Here is a 21,728-nt window from a genome sequence, read left to right as displayed (position 1 = left end):
TCCCTCTCAAAAATAAATAAACATAAAACATTTTTTTTTTAATAAAACAATAAATAAAAAGGAAGCTGGGTCATCCGAAGGCACTGGGGGTGTGTGTGTGAGGCAAGAGGTATGAAGTAGCCATTCAGCAGTCACAACAGATCAGGGACGCGTAGTATGATCTCTGGGCAACATTAAGGACCCTCCTGAGACTTGAGGTGACGACTTGGAGGTAAGACTGGCGGGTATGTCCCATGGTTTTCTCCAAGCAAGTTTTGCAGCATGATGGGAGCACGGAGTTGGCAGAAGTGGACTTAGCCAAGTGAATAAAATAAAGTGGAAGAGACACAAGGTGTTGAGGGTGCACGCTGAATATGGAATATGAAATCTAGGCTGGAGGGGAGGGAAATGAGGACACGAGGAGGGTGAGGAACCGTGGAAACCCAGAAGGAGCGGAAGATTGTGGTGGGTGGAAGGATTATTGGACTCAGGGAAAGAGGGGAGGCAGTGGAGGTGGAGAGTGGGAGTAATGGGGGAGGAGTGCAGTTATTAATGACAGACTCCAGGATAGAATCATGGGAGTCAGGGGCCGATGAGAGTAGTGGGCGGGATTACTGGGCGGCAGCTCAAGGAACAGTGACCAGGGCATGGGGGGGGGGGGAATCATCTGGGTGGATATTGAAATCACCAAGAATTAGGACAAAACAATTGGAAAGAGCGGTGGTGATCCAGGAACTGACTTTTTAGCCCTCCGACCATTTCAATCTGAAAATTACTCCAGTGAAGGAAAAGACCTTCCTAGAATATCTTAAAACAAAGCAAGACACCTGAAAAAAGTTTTCCACTTGGAAGTCTGGGCAGCTTTTTGGAAACGCTCATAGCCTGTTTTTTACTGAATATGAAATATTGTACCTTTTAAACAAAGAGGCCAGTCCATCGGCCAGCTGACAGACACTCCTTTGTGTCTCCCTTGACCTATGATTTGTGAACCTCTGACTTTACCTTTGCTTTGACCCTGGAACCTCTGACTTCCCCATGCTTTGAGGCTGTACCTCCTCTCCGCGGAATCGCTAGTTTAATAAGCACGAACGAGGTATGTCGACGTTGCATGGGGGTGTCATATGCAAAAGAAATTGAGCCGGTGCTAATAGGACTGAGGCACAACAGCAAACTTAGAAAGTTTGACCACAAAAAGAGAAATTCCCCCCACCTCACACACTTACACTGCCTCCTGCAGGAAACTGCAGTCTCAACCCCAAACCTTCACTTGAATCGCCAAGGCTAGGCTAGCAAGTCCTAAGGAAGGAGGTGCAAAGCTTGCATCAGAAAAGAGGGACAACGACGACGATGATGACCACCACCACCAACAACAACAACAAAAACTGGCAAAAAAAAGGAAACTTAAGGAGAGGCTCTTGGCTGGAATGAGTTTCTGGCCCCTCCTATTTACCCCGAGTAATCTGGACAGAGGAGAAAAGACATTTCTCTTTTGGTTTATGGCCTTACTTTCAAGTTTTAAATTAGATAAATAGAAGCTTGGTGAGGCATCTCTCAGTGGTGTGTTTCTTCTCTTATCCTCTCCAGCTTCTTTTTCAGGTCCCTCTGTTTCCTTCTGTTACCGCCTCGCCGCGAGATCTCCCCTCTTCTCGGACTTCCTCCCTCCACCCCCTCTCTTCGCCTCCACTTTGGTCTCTTCCACGTCTCCTCCGGTCCTGCTTCCCTTTCCTTCCTTCTCTCCACCTCTTGGCCCTGGCCCTTCTGAGAGCATGTCTTCTTGTGCTCGCTCTGGTGGTGGGATGGAGGCTAGGTGTGGTGACAGGTGGCGGTGCAGACCCCGAGTACGTGGAGTTACATACTAGAACGATGCAGGAATAATGCTTCTCACCCGGAGCCGTGCTCGCAAGTGGTTCTCCAAGGAAAGGCTGTGCTATCAGCGTGAGATGATTCTAGTGTTTCCTTAGTTGCAGCTTTCTCCTCCTCCACATCCAGATAGAGTCCCTCAGAAAGCTGAAGGCTGCAGAGTGGCATTGGTGAGGACTGCATAGATTCTCCCCAGAACGAAAGGGTGGTTCAAATACAATTTCCTGTTAGTGTAGGAGAGAAAGATGTCCAATGAGCAATAGCTTGCCTAAAAAGCTCTTCTATGGGCATGTAGATATGCTATTTTTTAAATTGTCAACTATTAATAACAAGTACTTGTAAGAGTTAGTGCTTTATTAATAATATTTGACTTGAGGAAACACAAACCACTCCCCCCTTCTTTGGGGATCATCTCTGGTCAAGCAGAGACACATGGGAAGTACTTAATGAATATTTGCCAAATGAATATATGGATGGATGGACGAGCCTTGGAACATGGGAAAGATAAGAGCTGGGCTCCAGAGAAGTATCACCTCCACCCCACCCGTTTTGGCCTTGCTCCTTCTCACTCTCTGCAGAAGGTTGGGGCTCCCCGAGAGCTCTGGAAAGGCAAAGGGAGAGCCAGCTTCCCACTCCCTCAGGGGAAGAGCCCCAGAGGCACTCCCCCCGCACAGCGGGGGGAGAAAGCAGGGCTAGCCGCAACTGTGATGTCCTGGTCTCTGTCCCTTCAGGGCCACTTGCAGGAATTCCCAGGGGCCTCCGCGGGCTTTGCAACTGCCACATTTAGGGTTTCCGCTCAGCCCAGTTGGAGGTAGAGAACAGGGCAGAAACAAAGATTGTGGACTTGCCTTTGGCTGGCACCCCCACTCCTACTCACGGCCTCCTGGAATCACCCCCAGGATCCTAGGACCTGACCCCGGGCCTGAGGTGGAACCCCAGGCCTGTCCCACGAAGGCGGTCAGATTAGTCCCATCACCTTACCTATGAGTGGGGACAGCTGTGGCCCCGTGGAGGCTGCCAGGGTGCTGAGGAGTGAAAGGGGCTGTGGACCCGAGGGGTTCTCTCTTTCCCACTCTCCATAAGTGAACGAGTCCCTCCAGCTGAGGTCTCGGGTACAAGGGATGCTGTCTTCACTGGGAGTATCTTTCTCTAGGTCAAAAAGGGAATGCATTTGTTTGTACTTTAATTCACAGAGCAGTCTCACGGGTTATGGCCAACACGTGTAGGGTGCTTATTATGGGCCAGATATGGTTCCAAACAAACCCATGTATTAATGCTCTTTTAATCTTCACAACAACCCCGAGAGGTCAGTGCTGCTCTAGTCTCCATTTTCCTAGGAATCTGAGGCCCCGCGAGGTTAACTTGCGTACCTATGGTCATGTAATGAGGAGTCAGATCCAGAATTCAAAGCCAGAATTCAAAGCTAGGCAACAGAGCCCATGTTTTAACCATCCTACCATTTGGACAAGGCAGTGCCAGTAAAAGGAGAGAACCCATGTGGCTTGGAGAGGATCATTGAGTGAATTTCCCCCAGGAGATTCAGCTAGCTGAACTGGCAATGGCCTGGAACCCAGATGGCCTTAGGCCAGAGCCTGTTGGTCCACTTGGCTTCAGCCACTCAAAGGGTGGCTTGCAGCCCAGCAGCTTTGCCATCACCCGGGAGCATGCACAGTCTCGGGCCCACCTCGGAATCTGCATTTTTAACAAGATTCCCCGGGGACTATTCGCACGTGATAGCTTGGGAAGCCCCGCAATACGCCCCACCACCCACACCGATGGGGAGTTGAAAGGTTCAGCCACACAGGTAAGCTTTGGGACGCTGGTTTTTCCCAATGTAGCTCTCTCCTTCTTTTCATCCAGAAGTTCCAGGAGGCTGAAGTGTGACTATCCTTCCAAACTCAAAGGGTATGCTACCTGGCCCACGGAGGAAAGACGGTTCTTCAGTTTCAAGGAAAGAGAAGGGTCCTGAGGACATCCTAGGATAATTCATCGAAAACAGCCTTGGGACAGCTCGGGAGTGGTAGTTCCCATGGCACACATATCCTCTGACTCTGAAACTGAAATATTCTGTCTTCCTCAACCATAATCCCATGGGGTATGTTTTGAGCCTAGGTGTGTGATTGAATGTAAGTGTGAAAACATTCAATACAATGCATCACCGTTGTATTATCTGTCACGTGACAGGAGACAGCATTCTTAGCCTTGGGGAAAACGTGGGCCAGCTCTACTCACCATTTAGAATAGGGGCTGTGAACTGGCAGCCTCCTGGCTGAATCTGGTCTGCAGATACCTTTAGTTTACCCACTGTCAGCCTATGCTGTGCTTTAGCATTTTTATGGGGCAGGGTCACATAAAAATCCAGATTTGGGGCTTTTCTTGAAAACTCAGGGTATCTGGCAACACCAGATCTGTGTTCCAGCATGGTGACAATTAAAGGCTCCACTGAAACCTTCACTTTGTCATTGTCACTGTCCCTGCCATGTCCTATTGCCTCCTCAGTGCTGACCTCCAGGTGTCAGCCCAGCTGTTGTTTAACTTACAGTGGAGTTGAGAGATAAGTCAACCATTTCTCAAAAAAAAATTTTTTTACTGTTTATTTATTTTTGAGAGAGAAAGAGAGAGAGAGGATGTGAGCAGGGGAGGGGCAGAGAGAGAGACCCACAGAATCAGAAGCAGGCTCCAGGCTCTGAATTGTCAGCGCAGAGCCCGACGCGGGGCTCGAACTCACGAGCTGTGAGGATCAGGACCTGAGCCGAAGTCGGACGCTTAACCGACTGAGCGGACGCTTAACCGACTGAGCCACCCAGGTGCCCCGTAAGTCAACCATTTCTTATATGACACCTAGACTCTCCAGACGTTTGAGTTGTAATCCCTGGTTTGGACGAAAGTTGTTAGAGCTTCTCTGGGATCTACACGCTCCTCTAAATTCCTAACTATGATATTCCGGTTGCCTTCTGAGCCAATGTGGAGGCATAATTTATTAGTGGTACGGTACACGGATACTTATGGAAGCCCTATTGTGTTCTTAGCCCTGTGCTTGCCACGGCAGCTAAATAATTCAGAGGCATGAAAAGAATGAATGTTGGTTGAAGAGATAAGACTTAAGCCTATGTTGGGGTGCCTGGGTGGCTCCAGTCGGTTAACCGTCTGACTTCGGCTCGGGTCATGATCTCAGTTTGTGAATTCAATCCCTGCATCAGGCTCTGTGCTGACAGCTCAGAGCCTGGAACCTGCTTCAGATTCTGTGTCTCCTCCTCTCTGTGCCCCTCCCATGCTCACACTCTGTCTCTCAATAATAATTAAATGTTAAAAAAAAAAAAAAAGACTTAAGCCTATGTAGCAATTAGGGAATAATGTAAGAGAGGTTATGACTAAGGAAAGATTTATCCGGAAGGACAGGTAGGATTTAGGGTGGAGCAGACGGGATGAATAAGGCTTAGAGAAGCATAGCCAAGGCTTGACTGGAGCAGATTTGGGCTGGAGAAGACGAGGCACGGACGGGGCTTCTATTTGAGGGGGAGAAAGTGATCAGGTGAGATGGGTAAGAGGGGAAGTTTATGCAGGGTCATGCATGCCAAAATGAGTGGATCTGGGGTAAATTAGAACCTGGAAATTCATGGGGAACTGGCTGCTGTTTCCAGAATGTGTCGTGCTCTCTCACACAGACTCTGTCTCCTCCTAGCATGCCCTGCCTCTTCCGCTTCGGCCAGCCCTGCTTGTACTCATTCTCCCTGACTCAGCTCAGACCCCCGCCTTCCTGAGCAGCTTCCTGGGAGGAGTGAGGGACCCCAGGGGTGAGTTTTGAATGTTGCCTAGAAATAGAGTTTTTGTGACTTCAGGATTTACCCATCTGACTCCACCAAATTGTAAACGCTTTCCAGGGGGGTACCGTGTCTCTTTCTTCATTGTGATCGGAAGCCTTCGACAGTGTTTGGCGCTTACCAAGTGCCCGCTGCGTGTTTCTGAATGAGGAAATGAACGCACTAGTGGAAAATGATGGCAGGCCAGGCATGAGCTGACCAGGTGGACTAGGGGAGAACCCGCGGGAGTAGAACTGAAGAATATGGAGAAACACTTCAAAGGAAGAAATTGGTAAGATTTGCTGCCAACTTGACTCTGGTGGCCAAAGAGCCTAGAGGAACTCACACTAAGATATGGAAGGAAGACAGAGATCCAGGAAAGCTGGGGTGGGGAGCTGGAGGGGGAACTTATTCCTACACCTGTGGAGCAGAAAGTTCTCCAAGAAATGGGCGCCCCGTGCCCTCCGTTACCTGGGCTGTCCCTTTTGGTCTGTGTCTTTTTGCTGCTCCTGGAACTCCAGCCATTTCAGGATCAAGGAAATGAAGGTCAAAAGGAAAAGAACAGAGCATGAAACTCTCATTTCAAATCTTGTCTCTGGTTCTATTTTGCTTGATGCCAAAGCTTGAGAGGCAGATATAAATATGAAAAAGGCCAGCTGTGGCTACACTGGGTGGGTGTGACGCATGTTAAAGTACCAGAAGAAAAAATAGGGAAGGGAGAGGAGGGAGGGGAGCTGGGACGGGGAGCAGAATCCATGCCGCTGATTCTGCTGAGGAGGAATGGGTGTGACTCCATCTGTTTGGTCCTTTGTCTCAGCCATTTATTTTTATTTGCTGTGAGTTGCTTGTTGTTGCCAATGTGCAAAAACTGATATAATTGCAACCAGACTAGAACCTGCCTGAATGAGGAGAAAAATCATCACTCGGGGCCTCGTCCTGGGAAATTAAAGAGAAGAAACCAAATGCCTGCACAAAGAAATGGTTGAGATAACAGTGCAGCCAGAAGTCATTTCCCCCTATTTCTCACATCTCTCTGATCCATTTGGGACATGACAAGCCAGACTAGGTTGCCCCGGCTTCCTGGCTGGTCTCTCCACACTTACTCTCCCTCTCTTCAAACCAACTGTCACTGAACAGCCAGCATGACCTTTCCAAAATGTAAATTGGATCACATCACTTCCCAGTTTAAAATGAGGCTAAGGCTCCCATTACACTGAAGTCTAAATTCATTCACATGGCTTCCCAGCAAACGCTCGGCCCCTACCCACTTGTTTTTTGTTTACCTTTGTTTCGTTTTACATTTATTTATTTTTGACAGACAGAGACAGAGCGTGAGCAGGGGAGGGGTGGAGAGAGAGGGAGACACAGAATCAGAAGCAGGCTCCAGGCTCTGAGCTGTCAGCCCAGAGCCCGACGCGGGACTCAAACCCACGAACCGTGAGATCATGACCTGAGCCAAAGTCGGACGTTTAACCGACTGAGCCACCCAGGTGCCCCAGACCCTGCCCACTTGTACTTAGGTCCTTCTGCCACCGCTGCTTCCCCACTGGCCCTTCCTTCTCCTTCTCCGAACTCACCAAGTCTCTTCCTCAGGACGGAACCTTGTTTGTCCCCTTAACCTGCACAGCATTCTCCACCCTTTATCTGGTTAGTGCCTAATGCTCCTACACTGCTCTGACCTTCTGGAAATATTAAAAGCTGCCTGTGCCAGAATTGGCCAATAGACCCCTAGTATCCCTTCTTCCCTTCTCCCTCGGGGACAGAGCATCTAATTTTGTATTAGGCACATGATTATGTACTCTATGCACAATGATGAGTGCGTTTCCCAGCTCCCCTGTAGGTGGGTATGGCCATGCGACTGAATTGCGGCCATGAATATAAACAAAAGCTATCCTTCCGCGAAAAAAGAAAAAAATCCATGATTTAACATTTTGAGACAGTCATAAAGTTGTTTCAATCTATCTTGCTCTATTAGAGTCCAGGGGTCACCAGCTCAGCAATGCTACATTTTACCTAGAAATTTCTTAACTACAGATCTCTGTATGATACACAGCGTGACAACCTCCAGTATAAATTCTTTAGCAGTGGGCAACTAACAAGTTTTCTTCTTGTGTTAATACTTTACAGCTTCCAGCCCAAGTTAATGATACAAGTTAATATTGAGAATCTCCTTATGTCTGCCTCTAAATCTGCTAAGGACCCTGCCAAGTACTGATGTGTATGAGCTCATTTAATCTTACAATATCTGGATGAGGTTGGCACTATCATAGTTTCCATTTTGCAGATCTGAAAATTTAGGACCAGAAAAATGAAACAATGTGCCCAAGGGCTCACGGTCAGAGCAGTGACTTGTGCCCAGGGCTGCACGAGCTCTTAATCGCTGTAAGAGATTATTCCCTCCAACTCTACTGGTTTACCCCCAGCACTCAGGAAAAAAGCCTCTTTTTTTTTCTGTTGTGTCTCTGAGTTGCTGGTCCCTGTTGTGGCAAAAATCTTCTAAAACGTCATTTTTCTCTTCTGGTGACATTTAGCAACTGATTTCGGTTCTCTAGGACACCGGTTCCCACGTTATCTTTGTGCTCTGCTCGTGGTACCCTGTGATCTAAGTGCCCTCAACGCCTGTCTCACGTCAACCAATCTTAAGACTACATCCTAAGTCACCTGCACAACACAGGGACGTTTCCTCAGGCATGGATAAGATGGGCCTGGACCACGGAGTTTTCCAGAACAGATTATACATTTAGAAAACAACCACAGAGGCTCCCTGAATCCCAGCAGAGGCCAGGCGAACTCAATGAGTAGATAACGTTTGAAACAATGTTTTAGTTATTTCTCTGTAGAACTAGGAACTGGATTCAAAACAAGGTTTTGCTTTCCCACCTGTGCTACTAATGTATTCTTATCATTGAAGAGTTACTTTTTATTTTTTTATAACATTCTTCCTCTGGAGTCAAGCCTACAGTGCTTGCTGTGTGGAGGAGAATGAGGCAAAGAGAACTGGCAAAAGGTTGGCCCTAGTCAAGGGTAAAGCCTGGGTACTGAGTGCAGCGTTCCAAGCTCCTCCCTCTGCTCCTTTCCCAAGTTATTTGGTTTCTGGATCTCATGGCCCAGGCCATCTGGGCCACAGAAGGGGTGTCAGACTGGCCCAGTTTAAGTCACGTACCTTAACTGGCGGGGCTGGTGCAAGTCGGCAAAAATCTGAGAGAGTGCTTCACTTTCCCCCTTAGCCATCAGCTGCATGAGGCTCTCGCTGGGCTGGGAGGCTTGGGGTTTCTTCTGTACTAACTAGATGGAGAAAAAAAGCAAAGCCAGGTGGTTAACGCCTTAGGGTGTCTGCATTTTCCTAATCGTGGTCCAGACCTGAGAGTGTTGGGGCTTAAACTGTTCGACTGGGCTGCTGTGTCAGCTGCTCAGAGAGGCGATTCTGAGGCCGTATCTGTTTGTTTATGCTCCCTGTATTCTTGTAAATATCCTTTGGTGCCTTAAGGATACTATAGTCATTGAAAACTTTAGACATCATTTAGTAGATAATCTTTTTCATCTTTTTCTCCTTCAAATTTTTATTTAAGTTCGAGTTAGTTCACACACAGTGTAATATTGTTTTCAGTAGAATTTAGTGATTCATCACTTAACCTAGTGCTTGGTATATAATCTATTTTTTTTTTTTTAGTTTATTTATTTATTTTGCGAGAAAGAGTAGGGGAGGGGCAGAGAAAGAGAGAGAAATAGAGAATCTCAAGCAAGCTCCACACTGTCAGTGCAGAGCGGGATGCGGGGCCTGAACTCATGAACTGTGAGATCCTGTGTGACCTGAGCTGAAGTGGGACGCTTAGCCAACTGAGCCACCCAGGCTCCCCAATAATCTATTCTTTTTTTTTTTTTTAATTTTTTTAACGTTTATTTATTTTTGAGACAGAGAGAGACAGAGCATGAACAGGGGAGGGGCAGAGAGAGAGGGAGACACAGAATCTGAAACAGGCTCCAGGCTCTGAGCTGTCAGCACAGAGCCCAATGTGGGGCTCAAACTCATGAACCGTGAGATCATGACCTGAGTCGAAGTTGGACACTTAACCGACTGAGCCACCCAGGTGTCCCTTGCTACTTGTTTTTATATTTAAATGTAGGGGGAATCAAATACCTGTTGTAAGAATTTAATGAATGGTTTAAAAATTAATTTCTCTTGGGGCGCCTGGGTGGCGCAGTCGGTTAAGCGTCCGACTTCAGCCAGATCACGATCTCACGGTCCGTGAGTTCGAGCCCCGCGTCAGGCTCTGGGCTGATGGCTCGGAGCCTGGAGCCTGTTTCAGATTCTGTGTCTCCCTCTCTCTCTGCCCCTCCCCCGTTCATGCTCTGTCTCTCTCTGTCTCAAAAATAAATAAAAAACGTTGAAAAATTAATTTCTCTAAGAAAAATCCCATTTTGAGCTGCTTTTTACACGAGGGTCAAACTGCCCTCTTTCTTGCTGCCCGTGATGTCCCCAAAGGCACTCTAGCTGTTCGTACTCCTCACGTTCATTTGTTCGTTCGTTCATTCAGTATGTATTAGATGTCAGCTGTGTGCCACACACTAGGGATCGTGCTAAGAAGACAGAGAAAAACCCTTGCTTTCAAAGAGTTTATGTTCCAGCTCAAATTGGTCTTATGTCACATCTTAAGGCCTGGGGCAATGCCCAGGTGGCTTCACTGGTGAATTCTATCAAATATTTAAAGAAGTGGTAATACCAATTATTCACAAACTCAGAAAATAGATGGGAGAGAGAACACTTCCAAAAGCATTCAATGAGGCTGATAGTACCCTAAGACCAAAGCCAGAGTATCACAAAGGTGTCCCAAGAAAACTACAGACCAATGTCGCTAACGAACATAGATGCAAAAATCCTTAACAAAAACCGGGGTGCCTGGGTGACTCAGTTGGTTAAGCGTCCGACTCTTGATTTAGGCTCAGGTCATAATCTTGAGCAATCGAGCCCCATGTTGGGCTCTGCATTGACAACGGGGAGCCTGGTTGGGATTCTCTCTCTCTGCCCCTCCCCTGCTCATGCTTGCTCTCTCTCTCTCTCTCTCGCAAAATAAATAAAAATCAACATTTTAAAAAGATGCTAATAAACCAAATCCAATAACATTGAGAAAGGATTATACACACCATGACCAAGTGGAATTTATTGCAGGAACATGAGGTTGGTCTAACATCTAAAACTCAAGTAATGCAAGACACTGTATTAATAGAATAAAGGACAAACCACGTGGTCATCTCAGAAGCTGCAGAAAAAGCATTTGACATAATCCAATACCCATTCATGGTAAAAACTCTCCATAAACGGGGAATAGAAGGGAACTTCCTCAACTTGATAAAGGGCAGCAACCAAAATCTCATAATGAGCATCATACTTAACAGAAGGCTGAATGTTTTTTCCTAAGATCAGGAACAAGCCAAGTAGGTTTCAAGCCCAGTGTGAAGCCCAATGCAGGCCTGGCACTCACAACCCTGAGATCAAGGACTGAGTTGAGATCAAGAGTCAGATGCTTAACTGACTGAGGTACCCAGGTGTCCCTACTTTTGCCACTTCTAACAAACATTGCACTGAAGATTCCGGGTAAGGCAATGAACCAATGGATCCTGACTAGAAATGAGGTAAAACTGTCTTTGCCTGCAAATGACACATGTGTGTGTATGTGTGTGTATGTGTGTGTATATGTGTGTGTAGAAAATCCCAAGGAATCCATAAAACCTGCTATATCTAATGAACAAGATTAATACACAAAAATCAATTGTATATCTGTATACTATCAATGAAGGATGCAAACATGTTACTGAAAGGTACAAAAACATTAAGAGAAATTAAAGAAGATCAAAATAAATGGAAAGACATTTCATATTCATGTACTGGAAGGCTCAATATCGATAAGATGGTAATTGGCTCCAAGTTAATATGTAAATTCAACATGCTCTTGTAAAAATTCTGCAGGTTGTTTTGCAGAAATTGACAAGCTGATCCTAAAATTTATATGGAAATGCAAAAGATCTAGAATAGCCAAAATAATTTGGAAGAGAAAAAAATTTGGAAAATGTACATCACCCAATTTCAAAATGTAGTATAAAGTTATATTAATCAAGACAATGTGGTATTGGCCTAAGAATAAGCAAACAGATCAGTAGAACTCTCAATTAAGGACCCAGAGGTAAATCCTTAAATTTATGGTCAATTTATTTTCAAGAAAGCTGCCGGGACAATTCAATGGAGAAAGGATAGTCTTTTCAACAAATGGTGCTGGGACAATTGTGTATCCACATGTAAAAAAAAAAAAAAAAAAAAAAAGTACTTAGATTCTTACCTCACACCATACACAAATAGTAATTCAGAATAGGTTATAGACCTAAATGGAAGAGCTAAATCTATAAAACTTCTATAAGTAAAGATAGATTAGGGGCACCTGGGTGGCTCAGTTAAGTGTCCGACTTTGGCTCAGGTTATGATCTCTTGGTTCATGAGTTTGAGCCTGTGTCAGGCTCTCTGCTTTCAGTGTGGAGCCTGCTTCAGATCCTCTATTCCCCTCTCTCTTTGCCCCTCCTCAGCTCGTGCTCTGTCTCTCAAAAATGGATACACGTTAAAACAGCAACGTATGATTGCAAGTGACTGAGCTATTACTGTAGTACCTTTAGTAAATATTTCTTACCATAGATTAAATCTTTGTGACTTTGGGCTGAACAAAAAAGTCTTAGCTACAACATCAAAAGCCTGATCCATAAAAGAAAAAATTGATAAATTGAAGTTCATCAAAGTTAAACACTTCTGCTACACAAAGGACGCCATTAAGAAAACGAAAAAGAAATTTACAGACTGGGAGAAAATATTTACAAGACATATGTCTGATAAAGGATTTATATCTAGAATACACAAAGAACTCTAACGACTCAACAAGAAGACAAAACACAATTTAAAAATGGGCAAAAGACTTGAATAGACACTTCACCAAAGAAGATACATAAACGACTAATAAGCCCATGAGAAACTCTCTCAAGATCATTAGCTATTCAGGAAACCCAAATGAAAACCACCATACATCCACTAGAATGGCCTTACTAAAAAACTTAGATAACACCAATGTCGGTGAGGATACGGAGAAATTGAGACTTTCATGCATCGCTGATGGGAATGTAAAATGGTGCAGCCATTTTGAAAAACAGTTCGTCAGTTTTTTGAAAAGTTAAATAGAAACTTACTTTTAAGTCACATAAATATATGACCCAGCTATTGTATTCCTCGGAATGTATCCCAGACACATCAAACACACGTCTACGCAAACCCTTCGACACAAATGTTCATATCGGCATCATTCATAATAGTCAAAATCTGGACAAAATCCTCATGTCTACCCACTGATGAACGGACATACAAAATGTGGTTATATCTGTACCGTGGGATGCGACTCAGCAGTGAAAATACTGGTAGTCTGACTCTGCCAGAGTTGGCCTCATGCTACAACGCAGATGGGCCTGAAAAACATCACGCTAAGTGAAAGAAGCCAGACACAAAAGACTATAGAGTGTAGGGTTCCATATATATGAAATGTCCAAGAACTATGGATTTATAGAGACTGAATACCGGTCAATGGCTGCCTAGGGCAGGAAATGGGAACATGTGAATGACTGAAAATGGGAGCAAGGACATTTTTAGGGTGATGAAGTATCCCTGTAGTATAGACTGTAGACTCTACCTCAATAAAGCTGATTAGCAAAGGCCTAAGGCAGGGATCACCCTCACATACCAGCTCACCTAAACTCCACAGGCCAGCTCTGGTGCCCACTTACGTTCGAGTCTCCCGAGGGGCTGCAGCTGTTCTTGGGGACCAGACAGTGAGTGACAAGAATCCTAGGGTCTTTGGTGGTGATGGACAGGCCCTTCTGCAGAATCCGAACCAGTCGGATCCAGAAGTGGAAGACAGTCTCTGGATGGTCAGGGTGGAGCCTTAGGTAGTAGATCTTCTCAGTGACTGTCCTCAACCGCAGGATGCGTTGAAGCCGGTCACAGACCTGGAGCTCCACAAACTTCAGGGGGAGTATCCTGAAGCCACAAGGGAAGACACACATGGGCGACCCCTATTGCTTCTGAGCCAACCCTCTCTTCGTTAAAATGAGGAGCGTCTCCCACAGGACTGAGGCTTTGGGGGGTAGGAGAGAGAGGGCTTGGCACAGTGGTGCTCCCACTTTGGAGAGATCAAGCTGGGGAGCTTGATTAAAATGAAGACGCCCGAAGATAGCCTCCGAAACTCAGATTCAGCAGGTCTGGGGTGTGGCCCTGAAATCTGCCGTGATTCTCACGCCGGTGTTCCCTGGGGTCCTGCTTGAGAGAGACAGCCCTGGAGTAAGGTGGCTGGGGTCAGAGGGTTTTTAGTTTCCTCCTTGACAGCATGCAGGGGACTTCCCTCCTCTGCCACAGAGTTGGCACATTCATCGACCCTAATGTTTCAACTACTCTTCGCAATGGGGCTAAAGTTCAGGGGGCTGGCTATCGCCCCACGCAGAACATAAAGGCGAGGTTTGTCACTGAGTCAACAGGGAGACATCAAGCGTTTACCTGGATTTCTGGGAAGATCTAGGGGTTCTTGAGATATCCTACAGATTACTTGGAGAGGTCCAAACGTCACATAGACCTGTTTCATCCCAGAGGGGTGTGATGTCCCTGTACGTTACGGTTCTAAGTGAGACTTGGTTCCGCTCATTTTACTAGCAGGAACATTGAGAGGCAGCAAATAACCTGTGACTCAAAAATTATTGGAGTCGGTTGGATACCAAAGACTAGAACCCGTGTTCTCCCAAACGGTGCTCCATTTGCTGGACCTCAGTGCTTCCTTGCCGCTCGGCCCAAGGCGGAGAGATTTCCTATGAATTCAGCGCGGTGAGTGCAGCAAGAAGGGAAGTGGGCTGTTGACTCGCTTCTCATTACCGGCCACAGAACACTTCCCTTTGCCCCCCACCCCTTAGCCTTGATGCTCGCAGTGCACCCGGGCTTGGGCTACCGTCGCCTAAAAAATTAACATCACTGCCAATGACTTCTCTGCTTCTCCCCATCTTGAGTTGAGTCCCAAAGCAGCCTCCCGCTCTGGGTCTGCCCCTCGCCCTACTCCTCTTCTGTTCCCCTCTGTGTTGCTTACCTCTTCAGGATGATGTTTGGGGCTTTAGATGGTCTGTTCCATGTCTGGCTCTGTCCCTGGTGCCATTTGACACTAGCCATGAGGAGGATATTGGGAAGGGGCAGGCAGGGCACGGAGGAGGTCACCCCAACGGCCATGGTGTTGGAGGCTTTGTAGATGTCTATCCAGTTCCTGCCCTTTTTGACCTGCAAAGCAGTCCCGTGGGCACAGCCCTGAGCGTTTGGCAGAAGGAGCAGTGTATTTTAGCTGAGGGTTTCCCAACCCTGGCACTATGCACTTCGGGCTGGATAATTCTTTGTTTGGGGGAGAGGGGTCTCCTGTGCTCTGGGGATGTTTAGCAGCATCCTCGGCCTCTACCTACTAGACGCCAGCAGCGATCCCTTCCCCACCCGAGTTGTGACCATCAAAAATATCTCCAGATGTTACCAAATGCCCCCTGGTGTTGGGGGGGGGTGCGAAATCAATGCTTGCTGAGAACCACTGTTTTAACCTATATTGGTTAAACGCCTATAAGGACCATAATCCCGGAGTTCCTGGACGTGTGTTGCATTTCTGTGACCCCTCCCCCACAGTTTCCTGGATTTTCTTAGATAGGTTTGTCTATAGGCCCTTTTTTGAGGGGCCCTATAATCTCCTTTCCCTAAACCATAAGGTCCCGTGCAATCCCAAGGTCTGTTTATTCTGGGTTCTAGCTGGCCTGAGGAGAACCCAGGCAAGGAAACAAAAATGCACCGAGCGCCCTCGTACTTAGGCCTTTGCTTCCTGTGTTTGCGTGTAATAACCAGGTTGGTCCAACCCCTTTTACAAGACAGGAAACTGGGATTCAGGGTGCGCCGGTCACTTGCACAATGACACCTCCTGATGAGAGAGCAGATTCTGAGCCCTGGTCTCTCCGGCTGCCCAGCTGCTGTTCTTTCACCAGTCAGCATTTCTGTCACAAACCCTCAAAGGGCAGCTCATTTCACTGCCTCTTTGTTCATGTCTTTGGGCTGACAGCCTGGAGGAGGAAGCAAATTGAGGGATTCGGATACCAGATCCTCTACTCAGAGCAGAGAACACCTGACCTCTTCCCCCACGATGACGAGCGTCTCCAGAAGAAGCCTTGTCTGGGGCTCTGCAACGTCAGGGTCAGATGCATTCCAGGCCCACTGACTTCTCCTTACCTCAGTTCTCACTCCACGCCAGTCCCAGGACAGACTCTCCCAGTCACACCTTGGGAACAGGTCTAGAAGAATCAAGGAGTGCCATTCTGCACGACCCAAGAGTACCTGGACAAAGTTGCTTTCAAACACCACTGAGTCAGGAAATAGGTTGAATTCTGGAGAATGAACCATCTGGCAGAGCAATCCCTCCTCCACACCCAGGCCCACTCCAGGGTTTGGCTCCCCATCCACAGGCAAGAGGCCCCTGACTTCTTCCCAGACATTCAGGGAGGGGAAGATTGGATAGGATCTCGTGACTTGTACTGTCTTCTTTGATTTCCACTGAGTCTTTCTCTGTGGAACTGATGACAACATTTCCGCACATGCTCAGGGGCCTACCGCAAGTTTGTCCTGGTACCTCTCTCTTCCCTCCTGGCCTTGGGCAGCTGGCCAAGGCCTGGGACCGCCAATCAGCTCACAATGATGAATGGATGACATCATGAAAAAAACCAGGGCAGGCCTGCAGGAAAGGGAAACGCAGAGGAGCCTCCCTTTTCCTCCAGAGCGCTTTCACGGCTTGTTTATGCCCTCACGCTCCCCAGCCCCTGTTGGAACCGGGGACACAGTGCCCCCAGAACTTGCTGAGCAAGTGGTGAGCCAGGTAGAAAGCAAGGAAGGAAGGAAGGCTGTTGGGAGGGCATTTTCCTCCCTGCCTGTCAACCCTCTCTTACTCCTAATGCAACCTGCCCGCGATCAGTTTTAAGGGCCGGTGTCTATTTAAAACCCAGCCCTTCAGAGCATTGCACGATGCGGGAGCACACATGCCCTGGTTTATCTGCAGGAGCCCGTTCCGTTTTAGAAGGAATTGCTGGGCTCCGTGCTCTGCTACGGCTGGGTGGTTACTTCTACAGGCCTTATTTTCCTTAGGAGGTAAAACTGAAGAAGTAGTTTCTTACCCAGAGGCTGGCTTTGTGAGGGTGCCAGCTGAGAAGAATAGAGCTGGGATGGGCGTTTCTGCTGAATCAACAAGCCATTCCCCTTCTCAGAGAGCGACAGCGTTCCTCATCCTGGAGCCAGAAGGTGCGAGAGCCCATATCCTGCGGTGGCTAGGTCAAGGGCAAAGAACCCAGCAGGTTGACCGTTGTTCAAGTCCACTTCAGGGAGAAATTGTATTCTAATTTGGACAAAGTTCCAGAATTTACTAAATGATGTATTATCCATCAAAATCAAATATGATCAATTTAGAAAAGCAATTTGACGGGGCACCTGGGTGGCTCGGTCAGTTAAGCGTCCAACTTCGGCTCAGGTCATGATCTCACAGTTTGTGAGTTTGAGCCCCACGTTGGGCTCTGTGCTGACAGCTCGGAGCCTCGATGGAGCCTGCCTCATATTCTGTGCTCCCTCTCTCCCTGCTCATGCTTGCTCTCTCTCAAAAATAAACTTAAAAAAAGTGTTTTTAAAAAAGAAAAACAATTTGACAACCAATATATGTGACGTACAAGCAGAGCGATTTATTTTTGTATTCATTGTCAAGTCTGAGAGATGGCTGAAAGGTCATGAGGCTTTCCTGATCTGATTCCATCAGCCCCTCACCTGGTCACTTCTATTATGCACCCGTTCAAGCACCTGAAACAGCTCCTAGGTTGGTAAAGCAACTTCCGTATTCATGTTCCTCATTTTCTTTTGCTTATCATGCGGGAAAAATGTCCTCCATGGAACATTCTGTAAGGACGGGGCCAAGAGACCCCATCCTGTGGTTTACATTTCCCTAGGAACAACACACAATACAAATGGGATGGCAATTAACACACCGATATAAGTTAAAACTTACCCACAACAGTAAAACTTATTGGCCTAGATACATGGCTTGGATATATTTGGCCACTGAGACATCCAAAAGTCCCCTTCAGCTGGGAAGGTGACTTTTTCTCTTTTCTGTACAAGCCCGTTGAGTCCACTTCCGTGGTATGTGGAAGAGACTTTAGGACCCAGCCTAGAAAGCTAATTGTGAGAAAGTGAGCTTTCGGCTCTAAACGAAGTGCCAAGCAATGATAAAATGTCTTTAAGATGTCTACCGTTCCAGGGGCGCCAGGGTGGCTCAGTCGATTGAGCGTCTGACTCTTGGTTTTAGCTCAGGTGGTGATCTCACGGTTCGTGAGTTCGAGCCCCACATCAGGCTCCATGCTGGCAGTGTGGAGCCTGCTTGGGATTCTCTCTCCCCCCACCCCCCGCCCCTTCCACATGCACTCTCTCTCTCAAAATAGAGAAACGTTAAAAAAAAAAAAAAGATGTCTACTTTTCCTATTTGCCCCTATCGAACCCTCCAAAGTAGCACACTGAAACTTTTTAAAATCCATTTGGAACATGCTTAGTTGCCTTTCCCAGTATCCATTATCTCCATTTCTTTATTAATGGAATGCTTGATTTTTAGTTGGGCACATACCTGGAATAAAAATTACATTTCCTGGTCTCCTTTACAGCTAGGTAAGGCCATGTGATTATGTTCTAGTGACAGAGATGTGAGCTCAAGGTTCAACTGCTATGAGGAAACCTTGTAGGAAAGGGAGTGCTCTCTTCACTCCTTATGTTGTTCCTCCTGGCTGGAATACAGACTTGATGGTTAGAGCTTGGCAGCCCCATTGGGCCATGAAGTGGCATTGTAAGGACGGTAGCACAGCAATATAAAAGGGCTCCAATTCCTTGATGATCATAAAACTGCCATACTAGTCCTGGACTGCGTACCTCCAGACTTCCTTATGGATGAGAGAAATAAATTTGGGTGCTCTGTCACATTGAGCTGGGCTTAAAACTTGCTGATACAACTATATAAAACTCCTATCTACTCTTCTGGACCAATTTTGCAGGACATAATGGTACTCTTTACCACTAATTCTAAGCAATGAAGACGATAGGGTTAATTCGCAGGAAGTTAGGATCTTAGGAATGACAAACTTGTCACTTCTAGGGAGGAAGGTTGTATAAATATATATCCCAAGAACATGAGAAACTCATGGCTCTTGTCTTCCTGTGTATGCAGGAGTGTCGATGCCGCCACAATTGCTGCTTTGGGCACCTTTGGTAATGAGCACTCTGGTGAGAGTCTTCTTGCCAATGTTGATAGTCCTTTGGCTTGAGGCTAAAATCACTTGGTCATGTCATGTATCATTTCAAAGCTTGCTCAGGAGTGACCAGGATATCTGGTGGTCATTTGGGGCTGGACCTGGGTTCTGTGGAGCTTAAAGATTATATAATTTTGGAGACACTTAAAAATAAAAATACTGGAGGGACAGGACAATAGGGAGTTACTGTTTAATGGGTACAGAATTTTAGTTTGGGAAGATGACAAAGTTCTGGAGACGGATGGTGGTGATGGCTGTACAAACAGTGGGGATGTACCTAATGCCACTGAACCCTACACCTAAAATGGTAAGTTTCACGTATATTTCCCACAGTAAAACATTTCTAAAACATAAAAGACAAAATAAAAAGTCCCCACAAAAGTATGACACAAACTGCTCAGAGCCCTCCTAGGGCCTCAGAAGTTTCCATGTGAACAAAGGGTCCTGAAGCGTAAGCTTTATTATCTTCATGGTAAATCTGTCCCGTTTAAATTTGTGTCACTATTTTAAAAAGAAAACTATTACATAAGCAGCACATGTGCTTGTAGAACATCAGAAAACAGAGACAAGTTTAAAAAACAAACAGCATTTTCTTACTTCCCAGAGAACATCACTGCAACAACCTTGGGTGTCTGTGTGTGCGTGTGTGTGTGTGTGTGTGTGTGTGAGAGAGAGAGAGAGAGAGAGAGAGAGATTGTACTCTGAAAATGGTTTTATGACTTTTTTATAACCTGTATCATTTAGCCAACACTTTCTGCCTTTGTGTTTCAGTATCCTTTTATCTCATCTCCTCTAATTTCTAGGCCATATTAAAACTCCTCCATTTAACTCCAATTATTCTTATGACTGATTTATCGAAATCAGCATTGAATCCAGGACCACACATCCCCCTTAAGTTTAGTGTAATCTAGACAGTCTCTTTTTTAGGACTCCTCCTAAACAATCGAGGCAGTTGTCCTACAGAAAATCCCACCTTCTAGATTTGTCTGGTTACTTCCTTGTGTTTAGTTTGCTTTTCTAGTTACTATCTTTTCTGTGAAATAGAGTTTACATCTAAAGGGCTGATGGATTCAGGTAAAAGTGTTTTTTTTTTTTTAATTAAAATAGTCACTATTTCTTAATGACAAGCTACCATGGGATCTATGTACGATATTACTCTTCTTTCCCAAAGAATGTCCACAGGAAAATACATTGGAAGAATAGGTATCAGGAGAAAAACGATTCCAGGAAACAGAATAAAGCTTTTGACGAGAATCTTTTCTGTACTCTCAAGGGACTGTATAGTCCCTATGAAACAAACAAACAAACAAACAAACAAAAACAAAATCAGATGCCAAAATGAGATGAAGACAGGATTCGATGAGTTAAGGGGAAAACAGAAGAAAAATCCACTCAGTGTCTGACAGTCACATTAGAAGCCACAAGAAATGGAGGGGACATGACAGCAAACCAAGTCAGTGACGTGCGTAACAGGCCTGAGACTTTCACACAGAGCACAATAAAGAAGGGCAAGCAACAAGGAAATGGAAAGAAAACGATAGTTATGTAAGACATTTATGTCGATCCAACATACAGCTAGATTCCCTGATGAAGAGGGAACGAATGAAACTGAAAAAGTAGTCAAAACCATAAAAGAAAAAGCCATTTCTGAAACAAACAAACAAACAAACAAAAAACAATTTGGCAAACAGACAGGATTTACTATATTCCAGGTAAACTGAATAAAGAAACCATTGAGACCAACATAGCCCTTGTGAAGTTCCTAAATTTAGGCAAAACAAAAGCATCCTGCTACAAATATCTGCATAGAAGAAGCAGACGTTCTACCAAGGGGAATAAAATGAGACTGGCTTTAGACTTCAGCCTCCTTAGATGCCATAAGGCAACGGAACGAAGTAAAAGGATGTTGAGGAGAAAGGATGTGACCCAAGAATTCCACAAATTTAAATCGAATGACATTCGTTCAAGTGTAAAGGAAGTCAAAATAATATTAAACTACTACGCACACCTGAATAAATAAATCCATAAGCTGGTTCTTTGAGAAAAAAAAAAATTAGACCACTAGCTAACGGTTTACTTTTTTAGAAAAGGAAGGCATAAAACATACAATTTGAATAAGAGAACACAAATAAGTACAAATAACTAGGAAGTACACAGGCTCCTGGATAAAGGTAATGATACGAACCTGTATTACTTATAGTCCAGGCACTCAAAAGACCTCAAAATATAGTGACTTAAAATAGAATTTGATTTCCTCTTACACAGTAGCCCACAGACAGGCCGTCCTGAGCTGGTAGAGTATCTCTGCCATTCGCAATATATCACTCTCTGTCTCTGGGTTTCAAAGTGCCCGCTCCAGCTCCTACCATCATGTTTGCATACTGGCCAGTGAGAAGGGGAAAGGGGAAGGGGAGGGCACACTCATTCCTTTTAAGGGCACGACCTGGAAAGGGCATAATCACTTTTGCTCACACCCCATTGGTCGGAATTCAGTCACACGGCCACACCCAGGTACAAGGGAAGCTGGGTCATGTAGCTTTTAGCTGGATGGCCATGCGCCCACCTAGAACTGGTGGGTTCTGTTATTTATTATTTAAGGGTTAAGGATATCAGTGTATAATCGGCAGGCTCTGCAAAGGAGCCATGTCACCGAATTACTCCCTCTGACATCCACAG

The 21,728-nt window shown here is 45.9% G+C and overlaps 1 protein-coding gene across 12 annotated transcripts; it reads right to left on the bottom strand.

Annotated features, from left to right (window-relative positions):
* Positions 1-1,456: 1,456 nt before the first annotated feature.
* Positions 1,457-21,509, bottom strand: GARIN1B (golgi associated RAB2 interactor 1B). Of its 12 annotated transcripts, none has more exons than XM_049641788.1 (7): positions 15,955-16,425; positions 14,792-14,976; positions 13,449-13,701; positions 8,803-8,924; positions 6,111-6,154; positions 2,821-2,988; positions 1,457-2,063 (listed from the first exon to the last, which is right to left on the bottom strand). In XM_049641788.1, exons 1-7 carry the CDS (start codon positions 16,306-16,308, stop codon positions 2,050-2,052), a joined length of 1,140 nt encoding a protein of 379 aa, XP_049497745.1. In that variant the 5' UTR covers positions 16,309-16,425; the 3' UTR covers positions 1,457-2,049. The 12 variants fall into 12 exon arrangements, with proteins under 12 accessions (XP_049497745.1, XP_049497746.1, XP_049497747.1 ...); XM_049641789.1 differs by having other exon boundaries at positions 6,111-6,148; XM_049641790.1 differs by having other exon boundaries at positions 16,060-16,425.
* Between the last annotated feature and the right edge of the window lie 219 nt (positions 21,510-21,728).

This window comes from Panthera uncia, chromosome A2 (genome assembly GCF_023721935.1).
Source record: "Panthera uncia isolate 11264 chromosome A2, Puncia_PCG_1.0, whole genome shotgun sequence".
Lineage (NCBI taxonomy): Eukaryota > Metazoa > Chordata > Mammalia > Carnivora > Felidae > Panthera > Panthera uncia.
Note: the sequence above shows the minus strand (reverse complement) of the source record. Positions and strands in the feature narration are given on the sequence as shown.

What these genes read in the sequence shown, in the direction of transcription:
- GARIN1B (XM_049641783.1), bottom strand. Translation starts at nt 16,308, where the DNA reads ATGTTGTCATCAGTTCCACAGAGAAAGACTCAGTGGAAATCAAAGAAG. An exon ending in GGCGTGGAGTGAGAACTGAG is followed by an intron (nt 14,977 to 15,954) that starts GTAAGGAGAAGT and finishes ACTGCTTTGCAG; the next exon opens with GTCAAAAAGGGCAGGAACTG. An exon ending in CACCAGCCCCGCCAGTTAAG is followed by an intron (nt 6,155 to 8,802) that starts GTACGTGACTTA and finishes AAATGGCTGGAG; the next exon opens with TTCCAGGAGCAGCAAAAAGA.